The 23401-nt window shown below is 39.7% G+C and overlaps 1 protein-coding gene and 1 long non-coding RNA gene across 7 annotated transcripts in view; one reads left to right on the forward strand and one right to left on the reverse strand.

Annotated features, from left to right (window-relative positions):
* Positions 1–23401, forward strand: part of ATG10 (autophagy related 10) — a 76010-nt gene that overhangs the window by 35541 nt on the left and 17068 nt on the right. For all 6 annotated transcript variants that reach the window (XM_032675448.1, XM_032675451.1, XM_032675450.1 and 3 more), the window contains exon 4: positions 18643–18769. In XM_032675448.1, the coding sequence (XP_032531339.1) occupies positions 18643–18769 (127 nt within the window). The remainder of the gene's footprint in view (positions 1–18642; positions 18770–23401) is intronic.
* Positions 1145–16114, reverse strand: LOC116780442. The gene is made up of 4 exons (XR_004354480.1): positions 16103–16114; positions 10435–10444; positions 10357–10366; positions 1145–1273 (listed from the first exon to the last, which is right to left on the reverse strand). It is a non-coding gene; the product is annotated as an uncharacterized LOC116780442 (long non-coding RNA).

Consider the following 23401-nt stretch of genomic DNA (forward strand, 5'->3'; position numbering starts at 1 on the left):
GTTTGGGGGCACCTTGAATTACCTTTTTCCACATTGGTTGCGTGCATGGAACATTCTCAGGAACTTGGATGTCATAATAATCTGGATCAGAATAGATGATCTCCAGCATGGCCAATTCCCGTAGGTATTGGATGCCTTCTTCTGCAGTCCTCCACCTTCTTGAAGAACTCTTCAGGGACTCCTTAAATGGGTATTTCACTCTCACCGCGTGGAGGATTCGGAGCCAAAGGCTGGACGCCATTTTCTCCCTCCCCATTTCTTGCTCTATCACAGGGTCTCGAGCAATGGATCCCAATTGTCGTGCTTCATCACCTTCAATTACATGACTATCAGCTCCTTTGTCCCAGCATCGCACCAGCCAGGTGAGGACTTCTTCACCAGGCAAGCGCATATAATCTCTCCGTAAATCTCGAAGCTCTCTTGTGGTCAGTGATTGTGTAATTTCGCTTTCTCGCATTATTTCTTGTCCATCTCTCCCACGTAGAATCTTTTCCACCTCTCTCTTTACTCTTCCACTCCTACGTGGGACTGCTCCCACTTCCTCCCTATATCTCTCATGTGGAGGTGGAGACTGGGCGTACTGTGGGGATAAGCTTCTATATTGTTCACGCCGCGGAGATGGATTTCTACGCCGTTCATACTGTGGGGATGGACTCCTACGCCGTTCACGCCGCGGAGATGGACTTCTACGTCGTTCATACCGTGGGGATGGACTCCTACGCCGCTCGCGCCGCGGAGATGGACTTCTGCGTCGTTCACGCCGTGGAGATGGACTTCTATGCCATTCACGCCATGGGGATGGACTCCTGTGTCGTTCGCGATACCCCGCGGGTGGAGGTAGTGAGTAATCTTCCGCGTGCTGAGATAAGGGCCTTCTCCTCCAATCATTCATACCTCCAAGAGAAGGTTGGGTCTGGAGGGGTAGGGATAATTCCCCCTCCAATTGAGGGGGATGCTTTGGCTCCTTCTTTGCGTCTTTTGTAATACTGAATGTGTAGTCAGGATATAAATCATCAAGCGACAATATACCACCGACCGTTTGTACTGTTGCTTTCTTTTCTCTTGATGCTATTCTGTATTCCTTTGGGCGTGCCCCTAGTTCTTTTGGACGTGCTCCTTCCCGTGTAGCCGTTTCTTCCTCTCTGGTAACTGCTTCTTCTCTTCTAATCGCTCCTTCCTCAGTCACAACCACTTCTTCCTCTCTCGCAGTCGCGCCTTCATCACTTGCTGTTGCTCCTTCTCCAATTGCTGCCGCTCCTTCGTTCACTACATCCTCTGTTCCTTCTTCTTCTTCTTCTTCTTCTCTTTCTTCTGTGCATTCTGGTTGCGGAGATGGGTCCGTAAGTTCCTTGATCTCCCTTACCCACGTCTTCTTCTTCTTCACAGGGGCAATGATGACCTTCCGGTTCTTAGCTTGAGTCCCGGTCCTAGTGGACTTAGTAGAGATGGTATTGACTTCAAGTTGTGCTTGGACTCCAACTTCTGTGGACCTAATAGGGACATCACTGGTTTCAAGTGGCGTGGTTTGGGTCTCTGTGTCAACCTTAACCCTCTGAAGGTGGTCTATGGCAGCTCGATAAGCATTAGCCAGGCCCCAGCACAAAGCGGAGAATTGCATATTCGGATCTTTGTAGGAAAAACACCCTTCTGCCAAACAGTGGGCCATTTCACCAGAATCAAACATTTGTTCTGGTGTAAACTCCCAATTAATGGGGGGTGACACATGTCCTACTAATCTACCGAAATCTTCCCAAGCTCCATGCCACCCGGAGACTGGCCTGTCTGCAGCCCTTTCCAAAGTTCCAGCGAGTCCCTTTGAGGTGTGATCTTTCCTACAAGAGGGAAAGCAACGGAACCCCATTCTTCCAAGTTTAAGGAGCACTTCCAGTACCTTTATCAATGACAGTACTGTTGCAATAAGATTTATATAGTAATTAGAGCCAATTTTAACCATGGGGATCTCCTTTACCAAACCTTCGATGTCAAAATTAAAGGATGGAAGCAATTCGTTCCATCCATCCTCAAGGTCTGGACGTCTCCCTATAGAGTAGCCTAACACAGGTGTAAAGATGGCTAGAATTATAAGACAAATTAATGAAATAGCCATTGTTTTTTGTTATTATTTCTTCCTGATCCCAAAACAAACTTTTGTTTATATAAACAAAGTTTCCTTGGCTGCTTTCCCAGACTCTGGCAGTGTTCCCAGACCTGTTCCCAAAACAATAGATTGGTTTGCAAAACAACACCGAACTTGGCTGTCTTCCCGGAAAATGTTTATCAAAACAAGCCAAACTTAACCAAAACAACCATCCTCTGCTACCAAAAATGTTGTACAAGTTTCGAGCTGGCTTCCCGCCAAGTCCCCCGAAACTCGACAACAAGGACCCGCCTCCCAGAGAGGGAAAAAGGGGAAAAAAAAAAAAACCAAGCAGCCAAAGCTATAGCAAAATATATATATATATATATGTATATACTTTACATATGAGACAGATACACAAAAGGAGAATACCACACACCGGGGGGGGAGGGGGGGGGGAAAAGGGAGAAGGACAAAAAGGGCAAGGACCGAACAAGTCAAACGGCCAGCCGAAGGCAAACTAGCAAAATCTCACCACTTCCCTTCGAACAGGCAGGATGACCAGACACGGTCCTCGGCTCTCCCCTCACGCGGGCAGATAACGGCAGTCACTGTAGGCCTCGGCTCCAGATAAACCCGACCGAAACAGGGACCCACCGTTCTCGAACCTCGCCGGAGAGGAAGAGAGCGAGATCCCTCCCGCTGGCTTTATTTATACCTCAAGTTACGTAAAGGAATAGCATGGAATACTTCCGTGATCACTTTTCTAGTTCCTTCCTGGCTACAAGTTGGTCTCCAGGAAGGCCTAGAGTGAAACCACCACACCAAGGGTTACTTGAAGCAGAGAAACGCTCTGGTGGTTAAAAATGCCATTTTTAATGACACACAATTCTAGATTATTCATAGCTTTAGATTTTTACCTTTTTCCTGGTAATCTTGTTTCCAACTTTGTTACCAAGAGCACAATATTTTCCTTTCCTGGGCAAAGTGTGTTTTCATTTGTAAGTCAGTCTGGTGTTACAAATGAGCAGAACTGACAGACAGACTTCTCCAAGTAAGATATGTTTTAGGGAAGCAGCAGGGATGTAGAACCTGAGAGAAGGGTGGGATTTCCTGGAGCTCTGCATGAGTCCTGCCACCTGGAGGGGTCCCTGTGCACCTGGTGTCAGCTGCTGACTGATAGGAAAACACTCTTGCAGCATCTCTACAGTCAGTGTCTTAGTTCAAGTTTATACTGGGGGGAAAAGAAAAGCTAATCCTAATGATAGAATTATAGTTTTATATGAGAAAATCTAATATTAAAGTGCTCTTTTTTAGGTTAATTTTATCTGAGTAACTCAGTTCCCAATTGTGATTGGCAATCAGTAGCAATAATGAACACTGTCATGTTTCTTCATGGAAGTGACAAGGCTCAGAGCAGACAGTATAATTGTTTGCTTTTGTGCACAGGTAAATACGTGATTGCACTGGTTTTTTTCTAAAGAACAAGTTCATGGGGGCTGAAGAAATTACTGTGTGAAGCATCAGAGACAAGGATCTGTATAAGAGTAGGGAAGTGTGAATATAAAACAGAATGGGCATTGAAAAAGTCACACTAAAGATTTACAACTCAGCAGAGTCAAACCTTGTGCCTTAAAACCGAAATAAAATCTCCAATAACTTTTTTTACCTTCCCAAATGCCTTTTCATGTTTTCATGAAGCTTATCTCCTCACTGTTTTCTTTCTATTTTTGGTTAGCAAAGTTACGTATTTATTTCTAACATCTGATTTTTTTCTTTGCACATTCCAAATTTAGCCTAGTTCTATGTATGCTACTCAATCTCTGCAGTGTCAATGATTTCTTCAATGCCTGTGTGATTAAGAGATAAACCAGGAAAAGTTAGTTATTTTCAGAGCACCTGATGTCAGAGTGATGAAAGCCACAGAAATTCTATAGAATCAGGGTAGAATGTAACAAAGCAAGTACACTGTAGCTGGTCAGTCTGGTTTGGAAAGCTGATTCCAGCCCCATTTTACACACGCATACATAATTTTAAGGAAATATATGTATTTTTAGTTTTTCTAACTACAAAATTCACTTTTCTTTTTTCTTTCCCATGTTCATCTTTCCTCCAAAGACTATATAAAGGATTGGTATTTTGTACTGCAGAGGAACATGTGGGAAAAGAATATGTTCAGATATGTTTTAAGTATGCTTTCAGCACCTACTTCTGTGATTAATGCTTATTTGAATAGAAGACAAATTTGTGAAAGTGTTAACCCTACCAGTTAAATTTTATTTTATTTATTTATTTTATTTATTATTTAAATTTTATTTTCAAGTTAAAGATATAAACAAATCTTGCATCTGCTGTTGCTTCTCTGGCATCAAGTTCTGTTATCTGGATTTATGCTGAAAGTTACTTAGTGGCACGGTAAGATTACTTTTACAGACGGAGTCTTATTGTTTTCTGTGTTATATCCAATAAAAGTCTTGCACCATCTGAAGAAATTCACAGATTTTGACGTTGCCAGTTTCAAGTATTATTGCATTTTGTTCCTCAAGGTTGCTGAAAATGAAATTTAATTCTTGCTGACGTAGAGGCATCCAGCTTTTGAAAGAATATTGTCTAATAGCTCACAGAACTATTTGGCAGTGATTTTGTTTTTAAACTTAGGTATTTAGAACAGAGAGTTATTATTCTTTGAAAAGTTATTTGTTAGATTGTTTCAAAGTGTAGTTTTTGCTCTTGATAAAGCTGTGAAGGTCCCAGGGTGTATTATAAGGTTTTCTGAAACATGGTTATGTTAATGTTGTCCTGTGATTAAAGATTTTTCTGACCTGTGATGAGCATCTGAGTGTGGTTTTTACTGTTTTCAATTTTATAAATAAACATTTACTGAAAGGACTTACCTTGGTATTTTACCACTGAACGGTTGCAGCCTGATAATATTTGATCTTCATTTTGGAATGTTTGAGTTCTAAAATATGAGTTGTGTACTTTACTGCCATCCCTTGTTTTGAACAGAACTAGTTTTGAAGTTATGTGGCTGAAATAGTGTGCTGTAAGGCTGCTAATTGTTGTTCTGAATGCTTGGAAATACTCAGCATTTTGGCAGTAGGAATCAGAATAACTAAATTTTACTCTGTTGCGAATTGTCTTTGTAAGTTCCATCATGGCTCTTCACTTTCCTGTCTCAGTTTTCACAGAGTAGCTCATGTTTGTAGGGGGTAGGAGTAAACAAAACAAAATGTAAAAGTAATCTTGATGCAGAATATGCAGCTACCTCTGTAATGTCACTTTGTATTGCAAAACCTTCTGAAAATACTCAATAAAACCACTAAGGCAAGAATTTTACATTGAATTAATTACATTTACATTGCATTGTCATGTTTACTTTCCTTCCAACTAGTCCCATGTTGAAATAGAAAAACAAATAGATCTATTTAGGATCTTGCCTTTCCCTGTTGTATGTTGGTCATCTTGGGCTTGTTGGTGAAAATTTTGCCTAATTCTTTTTAAGGGTGGAACTGTAGAATAAGCAAACATGGTGCAGCTTAAAAAAAAAATCGTAAAAGCAAAGACTGTTTGTGAGGGTTAAAAACCTCAGGACAGAGCTGTTCGATGTTTATGTTACAAATGATCAACCTGTACTTGAAAGTTAGAACAGGCTTTATTTTGCAACACAACAATATATAAGCGTTAGTCCAGTGGTCTACGTTCCTTTTCCATCTTAAAATTGGGCAACAATAAAACCAAGAAAAATGGGTAACTTAATTTTACATGTTTTATTCTGTCAATATGAAATTGATTTTCTTTGACTATTAACCGGCTTTCTTTTTCTTTTTTTTTTTTTCCAGAGTTATAATTGCAGTCATTTTAAAAACTTTTATTGTGCTTAGTGCTGTATGGATATTGTGGTAGAGTGAAAATGTTAAGAAAATTTCTTCTACAAACTCAAATTTTCTTCAGGAATTTAGTTTTCTGATTAGGCAAATTAAGTAGTTAATCTAGGATCAGTTTAATCCTACTGAAAATGTGGCAACATCTAAAAGTTTTCTGAATTTTTTTTATTTTTTTTTTTTTTTAGCGACAGGTCAACAATGGGCTGCATTGCCCAGCAGAGCTGTGTTTTTTAGATCTTTTCCCACTACTGCCCTGTGCCCTAATGCTCACTGCCAGGATTATCTGAAAGTCCTGCTGATTCTGAGTGAATCTACATGGCACACTTTAATTTGGAAATTCTGGCAATTTCTATTTTCATATTTACCATCTCAAAACAGAGGGTTTCTGTCGTGTGAAAAGTGCTCATATTGAACTTCTGTGTTGATGACAGAAAAAGGGCAAATGTTAAAATACCAGATTTTCACGTGGAATGGAAATGGCAGTATTTGGTCATATCTCAGCATTTCAAGCTCTCTTCCCTGTGTGTAAATTGTGGCTGAGGCAATGAGGTCTGTGAAGTGTGGGGGGATCTCTGATGGCAGCAGGAGAATGAGGGGCATTTATCTTGTGCTTTGCTGGGACTGTTGATACTTGTGTGACAAGCAGGGAGAGCAGAGCTGAGATCAGCTGTGGGCAATCCCGGTGTGTTATAAACCCCATTTTCTGTCACAGTTTCCATCTCCCGCTCTATTGACTGTGCTTCCCAGCTTTGTGCCATCAGAAAAATTGGTCAACAATCACTTGCTTTTGTGTTGAGGTTGTTAAGGAATATTGTAACTAAGATTACTGTACAGTCCAGTTTTGGAGGCCCTTCACCAGTCGACTGTCTCCTGGTGAATTATTCTCCTTTCAGCACATCCCATTATTCTCTCCCCTTTACCACTTCCTTATGCATTACATTTTGAACACAACCCCCGTCTTCTCCAGTTTAAAGAACCACTTCCCATTTGGCCCACTATCAAACATTTTGCTGCATTCAGCCAGACTGAATCTCCTGCATTTCCTTTTCCACTAATTTAATTATCTCATCAGGACAGGATATCAGATTTGTTTGTCTTTCTCATTCTTTGACAAACCAATGTTAAGTATTAATCCAGTTTCTACAATAGCCCTGTATATTTCATTATTCTTTCCTTAAAAAATGGTTCTAGTCCCTCTTGCCATTTTTAAGTGTAAATCCAGCTTGAATTCTAGCAGTTCTTACTTTCTCCTTCAAATGTAGCTTTTTTTGCTTGCCATTCCACTTTTCTGTTCTCTGTAGGTTTTTTTGCATGCTCTTGGTATCCTTTGTGATGTGATGATTCACTCAGAACTGTAGCTTTATCCTACTTTTTTTTTTCCTAGTGGTTCAGAATGTAAATTGTAAGCGGTGTTAGTATTTCTGATTTAAATAAATTAAGGCCTTTTCCAAATTCCAGTCCTTAACCATTTTATTTTTTCCACCTTAACTCATTATCTCCCTTAATTTATCAAATATTTTAATCTTTAAGCATACGTTTAGAAAGGCTTATCGTGGGCAGTTTCTCTCGACAGATACTCAGAAAAGGAGTGACCCATGAAATACTGTTCTGTGATCACCTGGATGTTGCAGGACAGGACACATTTCCCTGTCCATCATACAAAGACCTGTTGTAAAATACGAAACTCCACTTCTCTAACTTGTAAAATTCCTGGCTGATCCTAGAAAGCAGAGCACACTCTGATTTTCTGTCCCAGGCATTAAAATTTCAGTGATCTCCACCAGTCTGAGATTCTCACCTGATTTGATGGCTTGCAGTTTGTTCTTTTTGAGAGCTCGAGCAAAACCCAGCAGTCAAATAAGCTTAATATCATGTATGCACCTATCTGTGTGTCTTTGTACTTGTATGTAACTGAAATCTTTGAATCTGATTTATTTTACACAAGCAGCTATCCTGTAATTATCTTAAAACTTCATTAATCCACATAAAAATATTTTTATTTGTTAATTCAGAGGTTTTTTGGTAGAAGAAATAATTGAAGTGTTGCATCTAAGAAAAAATGAGTCTTGCCAATATTAGAAACATGGTTTCCTGCGGTTATTTTTTTAAAAATTTTATTTATATTATACTATTTCTTCACCTGTGCTTTTTTCTCTGTTTGGGGAACAAGCAAATCTCTCCCAACACTTTTCTCCTGATTCCTTGTTTTAAACCACTAACTGTACTAGAGGTGACTGTAAACATGTAAACAAAAAGACACTATGGTGTCTTTTTGTTGAGAGAGGCCAGTTTTTTTTTGAATGCCTATCAACAATGAAACATCCTGGTTAATGGCTGGGCTTGGTGGTCTTAAAGGTCTTTTCCAACCTAAAGGATTCTATGATTTCACAAAATCCAAAGTGGAGTCCTCTGGGAAAGAAGTCTGCTGTAAAAAAAAAAAAAATTCCACATATTTACACTCATGGTGTGCATAGGTATGCAAATGTTTGTGGAAATATGCACATTGAAATAAAATTAAAAAAAAATTGCCTTTTTTCTGTAAACTGGACAGAGTCCTCTAGAATTCAGCATATGAAAGACCCTGATACTTGGGAATTGCTTCCTGATACTTGGGAATTGCTTCCTGCAGCCATAAGTTCATGATCTGCTCATGTCGAGTCTTCCAGACTCGACAAAGTCACAAGCTCAGAGTTCTTCCTTCCTTTACCTGAAACACTGTGGAACAGGGAACTTGACAGTACTGTTTGAAATATCATATAGACACCAGGCCCTCACTCTGAAATTATTCCTTCAGGAATTGCAGTTGAGTTACAGAAACCTATAAAGCAGAGTTAAGAAAAAAATCAGTTAAATTGTGTCTTTGATTTTGGTGCACACTACCATTCATAACCTCTGCCTTATGAATAAAGTTGTCGTATAAGATGGTAAAAATATATTAATGTATTTTTAGTTGCTTTTTCTCTCCCAGCTTCCTTTGTTTTGCACATGGCTGAAGTTCAATATTTAGGAAACCATGGTCTTGGTCGCCTCTAGATTGATTCCTTTACATAACCAGAGACAATTTAAGTAGTAACTGTCTTGCTGTGGGACCCTGTTTGGGGTACAGGCAGCAGCACGCAGTACAATAAAAGGTTCTTTCAGCAAATGTTTAGGAAAATACTTTCCAAGAGATCTGCACATGATTAGAATTATTGAGTGCTCTGCTCTTCAGCTTCCTGTTTTGGAATTAAATGCCTTCGGGACACTTGGAATATATGGGTTTTGAAAAGCAAGAGCAATTTAACCAATTACATACTTCACCATCTTAGCTATGATTTCACTTAGCTGTGAATGGGGACAAGGGGATGAAATAGCCACCGAGATACCTCAATAAAACTGAAAATTAACTCCAGTAGCTGTGGAGCAGCTTTTGAGGGAAATGAGAGCAGATAAAACATCGCGAGTCAGTGAATTTCTGGCTCTTCCTCTGCACATGTGTACAATTATGAGCTCTTCCTTTGCCTCTTGTTTCCTGTCCTGTGGGATGTCAAGTTTGAACATCTTTTTGGAACTATTTGCTAATTGCTTGAAGTGTTTTACAAAGGTTATTTAAAAAGTTTGAAGGAAAAATTACGTATGGTTGTTGAACAGTTTTATGCAGAACAGTCTCTTCAGGTCCTCCACCTTGTACTGAGCATTTCAACTGAAAGAATAATTCCCTGAGATAAGCTAAATTGATTTATTTAACTGCTCAGCCATTATGTGGATTTTGCATGGGTGTAAAATTTCTCTAGTAACTCTGTACATGAGCTTGACCACGTGTAGTTATGTACAGTTGTACCATTTCTTGGTGTTTTTAAATCTCCTGCCACAGTGATGTTGTCAAGCTCATTGTATTTGTGTGTTGGTGTTGACCATTACACATGTTTTCCACCATATACAGCAGTGGAAATTTTGAGGTATTGCTAATTCTGTACTGGGCTTTCTGGTCAAGTAAAACAGTTTAAATGAAGATGGGGACTGTTAGAAGGTTCATTCCAGACAAAAACGTGCAGATTTTCTACATGGCTTTAAAGAATTGTAAAGCAAATTTCAAATGGTTAAATTTGCGTTGAGATCTATTATGTACCGCATCCCTGGAAATTAACAATATCATGTAATACACCGTGGCAATTTTCATTTGAGATCACACTAGTAAAGGAAGTAATTCAGTACTTTCCAACCACTGTGAATCTCTCCAATGTACATTCGGTCTGTTTGTGATCAGTGACATTTGATAACATAATAGTTGTTAATATTTAGAATATTCTTACAGTGTTTTGTTTAAAAAATTACCTGACAGGTTTTTTGACCTGCCCTGGTCTGAGTTCAGAGCTTTGCATTTCCTTTGTAACAGTGATTAGAGAGTACAACATGAGTGCATCTGTAATGCATCATATATGAATACAATTAACAGTTTTTCAGAGTGGGCAAAAGCTGAACTTACTTGACTTGATAGGGTCTGCCCCTGTTCCATTTAAAGTATATATTTATTATACTTACACATTTCCAAAAAGAAAAGAAATCATTGGATCCTAATGTGCTACTGTTTTTGTTTAAGTGTAGATTACATTCAGGGTGTGTTTTTTTTTTTTTTTTTTTGTTTTTGTTTTTTTTTGTTTGTTTGGGTTTTTTTTTGTTTTGTTTGTTTTTTGGGGTTTTGTTTTGTTTTGTTTTGTTTTGTTTTTGGTTTTTTTTTAGATTTTAGGAGTAATTTCACAATTATTTTGAGTAAATCAGTAATTATTTTGAGTGATAGCTAAAATTTTTGAATTGAGGTTATTTTGAAGTTCAAATAGCTAATTATGATTTAGTGCTATCTTTCTGCTTTCTTAATAAGGCAGTTAACGTATGTACTTTAGCCTTAACATATAGGTAATATAATTGGATCTCCCATATCCAAATAAGCCAGTTGTAATTCAGCCACAATGTTTATGATTATTGCTTCTTATTGTTGTGCTTATATGATGTAGTCTACAGATAAGCTTAGATTGGCATCTCAGGTAACTTTCAAGTTGTATCATTTTGACAGATATTAACTTAATTGGATGCTATTTCTTTTTTGAAGTGGGCAGCATCCAAGTATTATGTTTCCTACAGTGAGTCACTGTCCCAGTGTCACAGCTGTTCCCTTACAGTGTCCTGGGTGGTGTCTAGTGCAGCCACTTCTAATTGTAACCCTTAATTTCAAATTTCTTGTTTTTACAATGCCAGATTTTGTGACAATTTGAGCATTTCTGCCTGTAAGTTTTTAATTTCAATTACTGTTAAACACTGTCTGTCAGTCTTGGCATCATTTTCATACAGTTTCCCACCTGAGAAATTAATGAAGATTTGAGTTTGTCTTCTAAAAAGTAAAGATTTGTAGGCATTTGCTGTCAGTCTCCCCGTTGAATTAAGTGTGGTGAAAACTGGGTTGCTGCTGAGATTCTCAAAGAAGAAATAATAATCCTTGTTCTTCTGAAATAATAAAGCTGACCTAAAATGCAGCTGAACTGCTAGTGTTGTCTTATGGCTCAGCAGGTTTTTTTTTTCTTCTTTTTTTGTGTTTTATGAAGCACAGATCCCCATCTTTTCAGTTCAAAAGAAAGAATAATCTTGTGGAATAGTACTTAACCTCAAGTAGTAACTTACTTCAATTTATACAAATGCGAGATAATGAAAAAATGATGCGAAAATCCTTCAAAAGGAGGCTCAGGGGGGACTTTCTTGCTCTCTGCAACTCCCTGCCAGGAGGGGGAAGCGGGGGAGGGGGGTGTCAGGCTCTGCTCCCTGGGAACAAAGGACAGGACAAGAGGAAACGGCCTCAAACTGTGCCAGGGAAGGGTCAGGTTGGACATCAGGAGGAGTTTCTCCCTGGAAAGGGTGAAAGGTCAGGCATTGGAAGGGGCTGCCCAGGGAAGTGGTGGAGTCCCCATCCCTGGAGGTGTCCAAGAAATGACTGGGCATGGCACTCAGTGCTCTGGGCTGGGTGACAAGGTGGAGATTGGGCACAAGTTGGACTCTGTGGGCTGGCAGGGCTATTCCAGCCTCAAGTTCTGTGATTCTGACTGAAAGGCAGGTGGCAAAAAAGAGAGGGTACAGGTACCACCATCTCCCAATTGCTTCTTATCTCCCCACACTTCCATGGGAAGAAGGACCGCTATAAATTCCTAATTCCAAGGAGTAGCAGTGGCAGAGAATATTGGTAGGAGGTTGTGGAAGTAATTGAATCCCTACGGGTTGCAGGTGAGGCTGCTGTGATCCTCTGCAAGGTGTGTGTCCATAGCTTCAGGTGGACCTTCTTTTTGGGAATTTCAGATGGTCCAGGTTAGTCCATCCTCCCTCAACAGCTGGGCTGTGTCCCTCTGGCTCCTTTGATTTCCTTGCCTCTCCTCCCAGCTTTGCTCTTGTTCCCACCAGAAGAGGTTTCCTAGTGTGCCTTGGTGCTTCAGCTCTGTTCAGAAGATTCTTGTATTCTCTACATTAAAAGAAGAGAAAATGTTTTTTCTGGGGGAAGGAGAAAAGCCATGAAATTCTGCATTTTATATGTGACAACCTGGGAAGAATGAAGAGTGATTTTGTAGCAATTCACTACCTTTATGTGAAGACAAAATTCACAACTGTTCTGTTTTCACGGTCCATTGCTTCTTTTCCTTGAAAAGACTTTGCTTTCAGTTGTGATAGTGGTTTTGAGGCAATCAAAAGACAAATCTAATTTCCAGCTGTTAGAAATGACTGTTAATGCATGAGGAACTACTGCAGTTTTATGTGCCATGTCTTTTTGGTGTGGAAGTCTTGGTTTTGGTATGCCTTGAATGACAAAAGATTGTGTGTGGAGAAAGTTTTTTCTGAGAAATAGTCATCCTAATAATGACTGGATGCTTTCACAGTGTCAAGGTGCTGAATTCAGTCAGAAGACTTCCCTTTGGAAAATGACGTATATCAATTAGCTGTTCGCCTTAACTCACCTCTGAATTTTTCCATTGGTAACATAGCGGCTTTTCAAGGTAACTGTGTCTTTCAAAAGAAGGCTTTTTTAATATGGTATTTCGTGCATCACCAAATTATTTTAGGGCCACTTTCTTTCTCTCTTATTGAGTGTTTAACCAGGTTCTTCACTTGTTTGACTGAAGTGCAATAAGTCCAGGACAGTGGGGAGGATGTTGTAGCTGCACACAGAAAATAAATCCATAAGATAACTTTGTTATGCTTCAGACCACTTCTGTTATCCTCATGTTGCCTCATCTGTCACTGATGATGGCAGCACTCGAAGTTGTTGGATTCCCTATGTATATTCCACATAAAGGAGCAATTTATTAACATGTATAAAAATGATGCAACTAGTGGTGAAGTCTTTTGTACACCAGTCATATTACACTTAAATTATTATAGGCCATGGTACACTGCACTGATTTTGATTAGAGCCTGTAAATTTGAGCATAGTGAATGGAAAAGTGGAGGGAAAGGCGGAATCAGATCAGGAGGTTTGAGGTCTGTGCAAGTGAGGAAGATGACTTGAGATTCTGCATGGGGGGACCAAAACCTGCAGCAAAATGACCTGCAGAGACTAGACCCATGGGGGCTGCAGGCAAGAAAGTGGGGCACGGTCTGAAAGCATGTGGGGAACACCCAGGAGGAATAGAGAGTGTAGATACGATCTCACCATACAGCCACACCCTCCACACTAAGCTCTGATTTAATTCTCTCTGAGCACTGTCCTACCATTCAGTTTTTGTGTTCAGATCTCCCTGTTTGTCAAGGGGGGAGTGTGGAAAGGAGAGAGGACCTGCTCCCTGAAAGCTCCTGTATTTCAGTGGCAGCTCTTTGTCTCTGAGGAAAGGAGCAGCCATACATTTGTTTTCAGCTTTAGAGGCTGACATGAAATTAAGTGTAAATGCATTCCAAGCAATGGAGTCAAATTTGCTTACTAATCTGGGCTGCACCTCGTTTTTCTCCTCCTCACACCGAAACCAGCAGTACCAGTAGCTGTGCCTGTGTCACCTCTTCCCAATCCTGCAGGAGAATCTCCCTGGAGCCTGGCTTGCAGCAGGAGTAAACAGGGGTCAGGGCAGCAGGAAAGGAGATGAGGGACATGGAAATGGGATGGAAGTCAACAGTGACTTCAGATCCAGGAGAAATGTGCTGTTCTTTAAAACCAGTTCTCTTAGCTTTTCCCCAAAAAAGGATCTGCTTTTTCATTTCAAAGAGGATTTGGGCTGAGCAAGGAAGTCTGGCTCAGCAGGTGAGGTGGAGATAGGGAAATGTTTGGTGTCAGCAGAGAAAAATCCCCATTTTATTAGGTAATTTTGTTGCTTTCCCAGTTTACCCTGCCTACCTTACCGTTCCTTCATGATCTCCTTAAACCACACCTTCCTGCTGCTTCTCAGCCTGCAGAGCACAGGTGCCACCAAGGAGGATCCAAACACACAACTGTCCTGCTGTCAAATTAACCTGTCACCAGGGGTTTTAAACTTGCCTTCTTCACCAAGAGCAGAAAGAAAATAAAATGAGAAATAAATTTCTTCATAGCATTTTTAATTATTGCAATTTGGTTAAAACACCTTTTTTTTTAAGGCAGATACATTTGTTTTGTCTTTACAACTTCTAAGCAAAATTATGAATTTTTTTTATAGTGTGTGTACGTATATGAATGTTTTGCAGCAGTTATGAAATCTTCCAAATTTAAAATTGATTTTTATATTGTCTAATGCGGTAACTAAAATAATTCAGCATTAGCTCAAAAAAAGAGTTAGAACAATAATATATAAAAGGAAAGGAAACTAGAAGAATTATTCAAGTAAAAAATATAATACACTATCATGACATGTAAAAATTAAGCTGTGTGCATTTTGGTTTTTTTTTAATAAGTTACACCTGTATTTTATATTTATAGCTTTATCAGTAGTTGGTTAAATACTGAAAGGCAAATCTTTTGGGCTGATATAAAACTCTCTGGGGCTCCGTAGCTCTGTTCAGCCATGCATAAATTTTTAGATGTTCCAAAGATCACCTAAAATGACTGTACTCCTTTTATTCATCTCATCAGCAAAGTTAATCTCATCAGCCAGAGAGATACCATCTAAACTTTTAGGCTACAAATTGTACTTTCCCAGCAAAAATACTGTGTGTTTTACTTACAGAGAATGTAAAGTACAGGATTGCACATCAACGATGTGTCTTTTTATGTCAGAAAACGGGAAATTGCTGTTTACTGAGAGGAAAGAGGATTAGAGTAGCCCTAAGAAGGATTCAGCTGTCTGCCTTTGTATGCAGATCTAAAATAGTCACAAATTAGCCATTTTAGCCTTAAAGCAGCGCATACATGCAGCTTTTTTTTTTTTTCTAGAACAGTAGTATTGAATACAAGAACAGGTAGTTTTGCCATTTCCAGAAGTATCTTTAAGGGCAGGGCAAGCTGGTGACTAAGCAATAGGCAAGGCCATGATATCTGATGAAACATTAATGCCTGAGAAGCAGCATGATGTTGATTCCAGGAGGTTGGTCTGAGTGGGTTTTGTGAATTTTAATGTAGTATCAGTCCTGGGTACAGACTTTCTCTTCCCCACCCCTAAACACGTGAAAGCCAATCTGTAGCTGCATTATTTTAATTTTGTTTTCTTTTTTCCACAGGCTGCTTTTTTTTTTTTTTTTTTGCAGCTTTTTGGGCTGCTTTTGGGTCTTTCTTTTGCTGTTCTCACTGAAGCCCTGATCAAATATAAAGGCAATTCAGCGTACTGTAAAGAAGAAATTTATATCTTCCTCAAGATATATATTTTTTAAGATGTATTTTGTATCTAACAGTGGGTATGATTGGTGTGAGGAGGAAAAGACTTCCTTAGTCCATTACACATGTACATGGGAGCTGGGCATATCATACTTGACCTTACCTGGCCGGTGAAGTCAGGTACAGAAATCACCACTGTCCCTTCTGGCACGTTGTCTTCAGTATCTCTTCGCATGCAGCTTTGAAAACTAGGTTGACACGGAGAGCACTTTTTTTAATGTTCCCTTTCAGTGCTTTAGATGCCTGTTCCCTGATAAGCTAAAATCAACCATTCCTGCAGCCATGTAGAATTTCCCAGGAAACTTCTGTTCTGTGACCATCTGTGAGCTTCTCGTTTAGTGTCCAAAAATGTACCTTCAGTTCCTTGGTCTGCAGCTTCCCAAGCTCTGGGCTTTCCATTTGTGAACTTCTGTCCATTTGCCTCAGCAGCATCTGGTTGTCAAATACTCTAAAACTGTGGAAAATCACACCAGAAAAAAACCCTGAAAATATTTTGGGTGTTACAGTTTATCAGTTTTTATATTTCCTTATAGATTGATCCATCGCTGAGTTGCGTGAGGATGTGAGATAAAAATGCAAAATAGCTTTAAATTTCTTGTGTGTTAAGCCAGCATAGTGTTCAGACGATACTGGTTCTTGTTTTCTGTTCAATCTTTTTTTTTAATTTTGCTTGGACAGAGACCATAAGCCAATATTCAGAGTTGGTTGGCAGTAGCCAAGTTGTGAAATGCACACCCAACCTGTGGGGCATTATGGTTGCTTAGTTCATGCATGTAAATCTGGGAGTTTGAGCACTGAACAAGTCCATACCCATAGGGTCTTCTTGGAAAGTTTGTTCTAACATTTACTCTTAATGGCATTATTAATTTAATGGTTCCATTTTCAGAGTCATTGAGTAATGACAGTTTTTAGAAAAGTCCGAACAACTGAGTGCTTAGCACTGTTTGAATATTAATTTGAAATGTTATGAAGTCTGTGCTGCAGTTGGGGTATATGTCAATGCAGTTAGTTCCATCTCTTACAATTTAGTTCAAGTCTACTATAACTTTACTACTTTACACTATAAATATGCATTAACAGGTAAAAAAAATAATCTCAGTTTTAGAAGCATTATTAACAAAAACAACCCCTGGCAAAAAGCCTTTAAAGAAAGTAGATCAGAGAATTTTTGGTGGATGCATTTGATTTGTCTTTTTGGCAAACAAAATCAGCTTATTTAAGGATACACTTTTAAAATGGTCTATACTAAATGTAACAAAGAGAGATGCAGCTGTAGTAACTTAACTGTGCCAGTTACTGTGTGTCATGTGAAAAGGAGGGGGGGGTCTACCCAGCCCTTGATGTGTGGGAGATTTTCTTGATCCTCAGTGCTTTATTTGTCTGTTGGAGCCCCAGGAAAGCTGAGACTCCTGTGCCCAATCAGTCTGTCAGTGTCCTGTGAGGGGACCCTTCACTGAACAGATTCACAGGGTTGGAGGGTGATTTGACTGCTCTTTTCAGGAGGCTCAGGCAACCGTGTGGAGACCCCTCAGTGGATCTTCCCAGCCTGTTAACCACCACTGGCAACTGCCAGCAGCTGTGAAGGACTCACTCTAACAGTTTATGGAATACCACTCTTTATTAATACAAATTGGGACAGGTTAATAAGGTTCAGAGTCATCAGTGGTAGTGTCTGACTGCAAAAATGAGTTTAAAGTGATCTAATATCCTCTAAAGCAAGCACAAGCTCTAATCCTAGAAACAGCATTCAGTGCACATAGAGTATGTTTCTTACCCAGTAGGCCCCTATAGGGGGGAAGACAACATATGCCAGCAATTTCAGTGGAATCTTCCTCAGTTTTCCTCCTATCCTCAACTTACTTCTATACTATTTCTTTAGGTTAGATGGAGCTTGAGTGACTTCAGTCATTAATACCTGAAAGGAGGTTGTAGCCAGGTGGGGGTTGGTCTCTTTTCCCAGGCAACTATCAGCAAGACAAGAGGGCATGGTCTTAAGTTGTGCCAGGGGAGGTTTAGGTTGGATATTAGAAAGAATTTCTTTACAGAGAGGGTGGTCAGACATTGGAATGGGCTGCCCAGGGAAGTAGTGGATTCTCCGTCCCTGGAGGTTTTTAAGACGAGACTGGATGTGGCACTTAGTGCCATGGTCTAGTAACCACAGCGGTAGTGGATCAAGGGTTGGACTTGATGATCTCAGAGGTCCCTTCCAACCTGGCTGATTCTATGATTCTGTGAATACTTTATCTCTGATTGATATAAACTCACTTCACATGCTTAATGGGCGTGGTCACATCTTGGCTTCCAGGGATTCAGTATAATTGTTGGCTCAGCTGCAGAGCATTTTCATGTTTATCTCTTGGTTGACAGGTACTATGTGGTCTTTGAATTAAAAGGTGCCCCCATGTTCCCATCCCTGCAGGGATTTTTATGGAGTGAGGCCATAAAAAGTGAGGCTTCACCCTCTCTTCCATCCCCTTTAGCAGATGCTTATTATTGTATAGGGAACCTTTGTGTTTCCATCCAGGGAGATGCATCTGCATTTTACCCTGTAATTCTTAGTCTCCTCTAATTTTTAACCCCAGCCATCTTCCCACACTGTGTCATTAAGATTTTCAGAGATTTCAGGTCTTCTTTTAGAAAGATCTCAGTTCTGGAAATGCTTACATGTAGTTCACAGTTTGTGGATTTTAGTATGTGCGAAGTCTTTGAAGGTTTTGGACTTCAGTGGTTTTCTTGCTAGTGCTGAAAAATTCCTTTGGGAATTTACATGAGTACTGCTGTGAAAGGGGTAGTTGCCATTATTTCTGCTGTGTGCATTTATTGAATTTGTGATAATTTCCCTCGATGCAAATGCAAAAGCTGATGTATTGTCCTGTTCATTTTTGTTGTTTTAGGAGTCTTTGGATGATTCTCAAGTAGCTGGAGTTTGTACAACAGAAGAAGTGATTCGCTATGAGTATCATGTCTTGTACTCCAGCAGCTACCAAGTACCTGTGCTTTATTTCAGGGCATGCTTTTTAGGTAAGACCGACCAATCGTGTATTAAATATGTGGGATGCAGTAGATGTTAAAAACATGAATTCTTGTGTTAAAGTGAGGAACAGATGTGTAAAATAAGAAAGTAAGAGATGAGGCTGCTCACCAGTAAATTTTGTAACATAGAGCTTCAGGACCATGGAATAGATGATATCACCTCAGCCTGAGGGAGGCTGAACTTTGGCTCTTGGCATCTTGCCTGTGGTTGACTAAAACTGCCGGTCATTTTTCTTGTTCCTTTTCTTGAAATGACTGCAGAAACTTAATGCAGCACGTTTGAATTGGGCCACACAGTAAATGGGCATAATCATAGAGCTTGTGTGTTTCTTTGGAGCCTGAATTTGAGTCAAAAGGCTGGGGTCTAAATGTGTCTTTAAAATTGTATGCTGTTTTCTGTTTAAATTTGCTGCTTAAGGGAAAATAAAATAATACCGATATGGTATTGAGTTTTTGTATTTAAACTGGCTCTGGAGGCACTAACTGATCATCTTTCCTTCCTGAAATATGCATCTTGTTACCTAAGGCTGCTGTTTGTGTCATTTATTTAATCAGCAAACAGAGTGATCACGCTGTGGCATTGGCTGTGCTCTGTTCCTCACTGCCCAAAGTCTGTGTCCAGCACTGGTACAGGCTGCCCGGGGCAGCGGTGAAGTCACCATCCCTGGAAGTGTTCAAAAAACGTGTGGATGTGGAACTTGGGGACAGGGTTTAGTGCTGAACATGGCCATGCTGGGTTAAGGCTTGGACTCGATTTTAGAAGTCTTTTCAGACCTAAATGATTCAGTGATCAACATCTTTTGTGTTTTGAATAATATCTTACCTTTATCTAGATAAAGATGTCTGAATGTTGCCAGTGATATCTTTTCTTTTTTAATTAAAAAGTAGCTTAAGCTGCTGAATGTGTTTGGTAGATTTAATCACTCTCTGCCTTATATTGTTTAATGGTTTCTAATTTTGCAGTGTTGGCATTTTGAAAGGCACTTCACATTCAAAATTGGAGAACGAATTCTCATAGACTCCCTGGTGGGAAGATTTTAGTCTGAGGTGCAGTTTCAGGAATGGATAATTTGGGGTAAATTTTCAGACTGGGACATGGGGAATTGGGGACATTGCTCTGCCTTTACCACCAACAGAACTCATTTGCACACATCCTGCTGCAAATTTATTTCTAGTTTTATTACAGGCTTTTACAAATGTGCACTGTTTTGCCTTTAAACTTGTTGTGCAGACAGGAAGACAAAGGAAGTTTTGCTGTGAGAGACGGGTTAACCTATTTGTGGTCCTGAAAAATGTAATTTTCTTCATTTTTGCTGAATTAATAGTTCACTGTCTCTACAAGAAGAGGATGGAGACACTGTAGGTAGAGGAAGTAGGACACTATCTCTACTGTACTGTACTTTCATATAATTAGTATTCACCATAAGCAGTTAATCACCAGAGAAGAACTCACAGAGACAAAACCAGTTGTTTAGCTTGTCAGCATCAGGGAATCGGAGGTGTTGAAACATGACTCCTTATATCTGGAAGTGGGTATTACAGGAGCTAGTGGATGATCTAATGCACAATCATGGTATTATGTGCAAACAGCTCCCCTTGCAGTACAGAATCGTAATTGTTTCTGCAAGTACAATTACCTTTTAAAACACTTCTTGGGAACCTTTCACAATGGAGAGCAAGGGCTTTTTTTGGATACTTCCTGAAGTCACCTGGGTTCTCTTTTAACATTTAAGTATACCTGACTCTTGAAGAGAGAAGGATACACAATGGTGGCAATAAGTGCGTTTCCTACAATGTTTTCAGCAAGTATTCTCTGATTTTAATTACGGATAGCTTATCTTTGAAGTTCTGTCTTCCCTGCATGTTGTTTGCCTGCTTGTGCTGTGCTGTCTGAAGGTCCCAACATGGAGTTTTTGGGACTGTGTAGGTGACAGTCGCTCACAATCTCTTGAGATACCTGAGCAGTGTATGTTTCATCTTGTCCCAGAGGAAAATTCAAGGTAATGCCCTGAGATTTTTTTCCTTTGAGGTAATAGTCTTCATGTGATAGGCTTCTCACCTTTTTTCTTAGACAACGAGCAATACTCACTGTGTTCCTCATCTGAAATAATCAAGGAAGAATTTTCCAGACACCTTCCTCAATTTCCCAGTCCAAATTCCTACTATTATTTGTAAATTAGGTAACAGAATCAATTCCTCACCAATGTCTTGTGAGCTGTTCATGATTTCCCTTGAATCCTGTCCGTACTGATCCTGATGTTAATTAGAGCTGTTGCAGGGGGTGGAGCTGAGCTATAATCCTTCTGGGATTTCCACAGCCCTGTCCAGTCTTGCCTTCCCCAGGAGTGGGACACAGAGTTTGAATGCAAAACTCTGCTTCCTCCCTGGCAGTGTGTTCAGTGGCCATTACACCTAGATAATAATAATAATAATAATAATAATAATAATTCTGTTCAACCCGATGGAGTAGTTTTGTTGTATTCACTTCCTCACTTTGTGTGTTCTAACAGCAGCTGATGCTACCTGTGCAAATCTGCCAGACTCTTGACAAACTCTTCTCGAATGATGAAATCCTACCTTTTTCCCACTGTATGTGAGTCCAGTTCCCATTGACTTGGTCTCTCACAGTCCCTCCTAGGAAAAAGGCTCCCTGTAGTGTTACTGGGGGGATTTTCCTGTCATTTTCAGCTTGGTTGGCATCTTTAGGAGCTTGTGTCAGTGAAGACATCCAGTTTTCACTCCTCTCTTCTACCATTTATGTTCAACCGCTACAGATCATTTCTTCCAGCAGAAGGGAAAAAGTTGTATTGTGTCCTTATCCTTGCTGCTGTCTAAATTGGATGAAATAGCTTATTTTCTGGAATTCATCTACAGACCTCTTTTTTTTTTTTTTGAGATGAAGTTTGATACGTAAGGTGGTGTAAGGTAAGGTTTGAAATTTTAATTGCAGCAGAACTTAAACATTCTGAGACACATCTAAACTTCTTGGTAGTCTCTGGGTGTAGATTTACAGGGAAGATTTTGTTCTGTCCAAGGACAAATATTTCAGTTGAAAATAATGATTAAAGTGTGATGAGCGTGTCTGGAAAGATGCTTGGGAACATTATAGGATGCCAGGAAGATATTTTTAGGCTACGTGTATACACATAAGAAACATTTTTCACTACCTCATGATGCTTCCCCACGTGGCGTATATTCCTAAATTCAGACCTCCTGAAGTCACAGTCTGTGTCAGGAGCTCAAGGCAATGGTTCCAATACCTCAGAGGCTCCTTTCCCCAAAATCAGCCTTATGCCTGCCATATCTTCCAGAAATAGAAGCCTCTCTTCCTTTCTCTGGCTTTTGGTACTATCAGGTAGGTAGTTGAAGAAATGCATGAACCCCTGCTGACATCACCGCTGCTGATATGTGATGTCAGCAATTAGCCCTCTTGGAGACAGATGGTGGAGGCAATTATCCTTCCTCCTCAATGCTGGCATCGGCCGGATGGGCTGGGCTAGGTCCAGTAAGCTTTCTTTAATCAGCAGAGTATTTACCTCTTTTCTTAGTCTTTAAGAGGCCGAGGAACTTTGGTCTTTTCCTGAACCATCCTTCATCTGAAACCATACATTCAAAAACCTCTTGCCATAGATTGAAAAACCAGAGTGAGGTAGCAGCCACACAATCACAGGTGAGCACAGGCACCATTCAAGAATCACCCTGTCTGCTAAGAAAATGATGGCTTGTCTCGCATTTCTTGTTTTTCCTGAAAAGTTAAAGGAATCATCATGAATGCTGTCTAAATACTGAAAAGAAAGAGCAGAACTAGTGGGAGTCAGTAAGGGCTTCAGCCTTACTCCTCTAGGAAAGAGAGAAGGAATTGGGTTTTGAAGCTGATCCGTTCAAAATCTATCTAGCTCTGTGACATATAGCTAAATCCCTGCCAACAAAAACCATGCTAATCAGTGGTTAGGGAGAGTGAGCTTCTGAGATGGTGTAACTTCCTCTAACCCTGAAGGCATGACTTTCTGTATTCGTAACCATACTGGGCCTGGCTGAAGCGCTTTCCAGAATGCAGATTTACTCCCTGAACTCAGAAGCATGTAACCACCATGTCCTTTCTCAGCAATACAGCTGCTCTTAGGACCATGTCCCGTAAGAACTGGTTTTATTGTGGCTTTGGACATAAATGAGATTGAATAATTTGTATGATTTGATATTCCCTTTAGCTGTAATGGTGTTTTTTCTCTTTTGGCAACAGTTTCTTAAGATTGTTTTTTTATAGAATGTGTCAGAATGATGCCTCAAAACAATTTTGTGCACCATTTCACTCAAAAGTGTAAAAAATCCCTTTAATTGAGAATGTCAGAAATGATTAAAAATTTTAAATTGGGAATCTCAGAAATTGCTAAATTACTAAAAATTTTAAAATTATTAAAATTATTAAAAACTTTAAATTGGGAATCTCAGAAATTGTTCAAAGCCCTCCGTAAACATCAAGAAAACAGAATACAGCAACTTGGGAAGCCTTAAAATTTTCCCTGAGAATATATGTGGAATTTGCCTGCCTAAAGAATTTCCAGTCTTTGCAAGAATTAAGATACCAGCTGAGAGCTGCAACTCATCTGTGGTCTGAAAACC

Source organism: Chiroxiphia lanceolata, chromosome Z (genome assembly GCF_009829145.1).
Source record: "Chiroxiphia lanceolata isolate bChiLan1 chromosome Z, bChiLan1.pri, whole genome shotgun sequence".
Classification (NCBI taxonomy): Eukaryota; Metazoa; Chordata; class Aves; order Passeriformes; family Pipridae; genus Chiroxiphia; species Chiroxiphia lanceolata.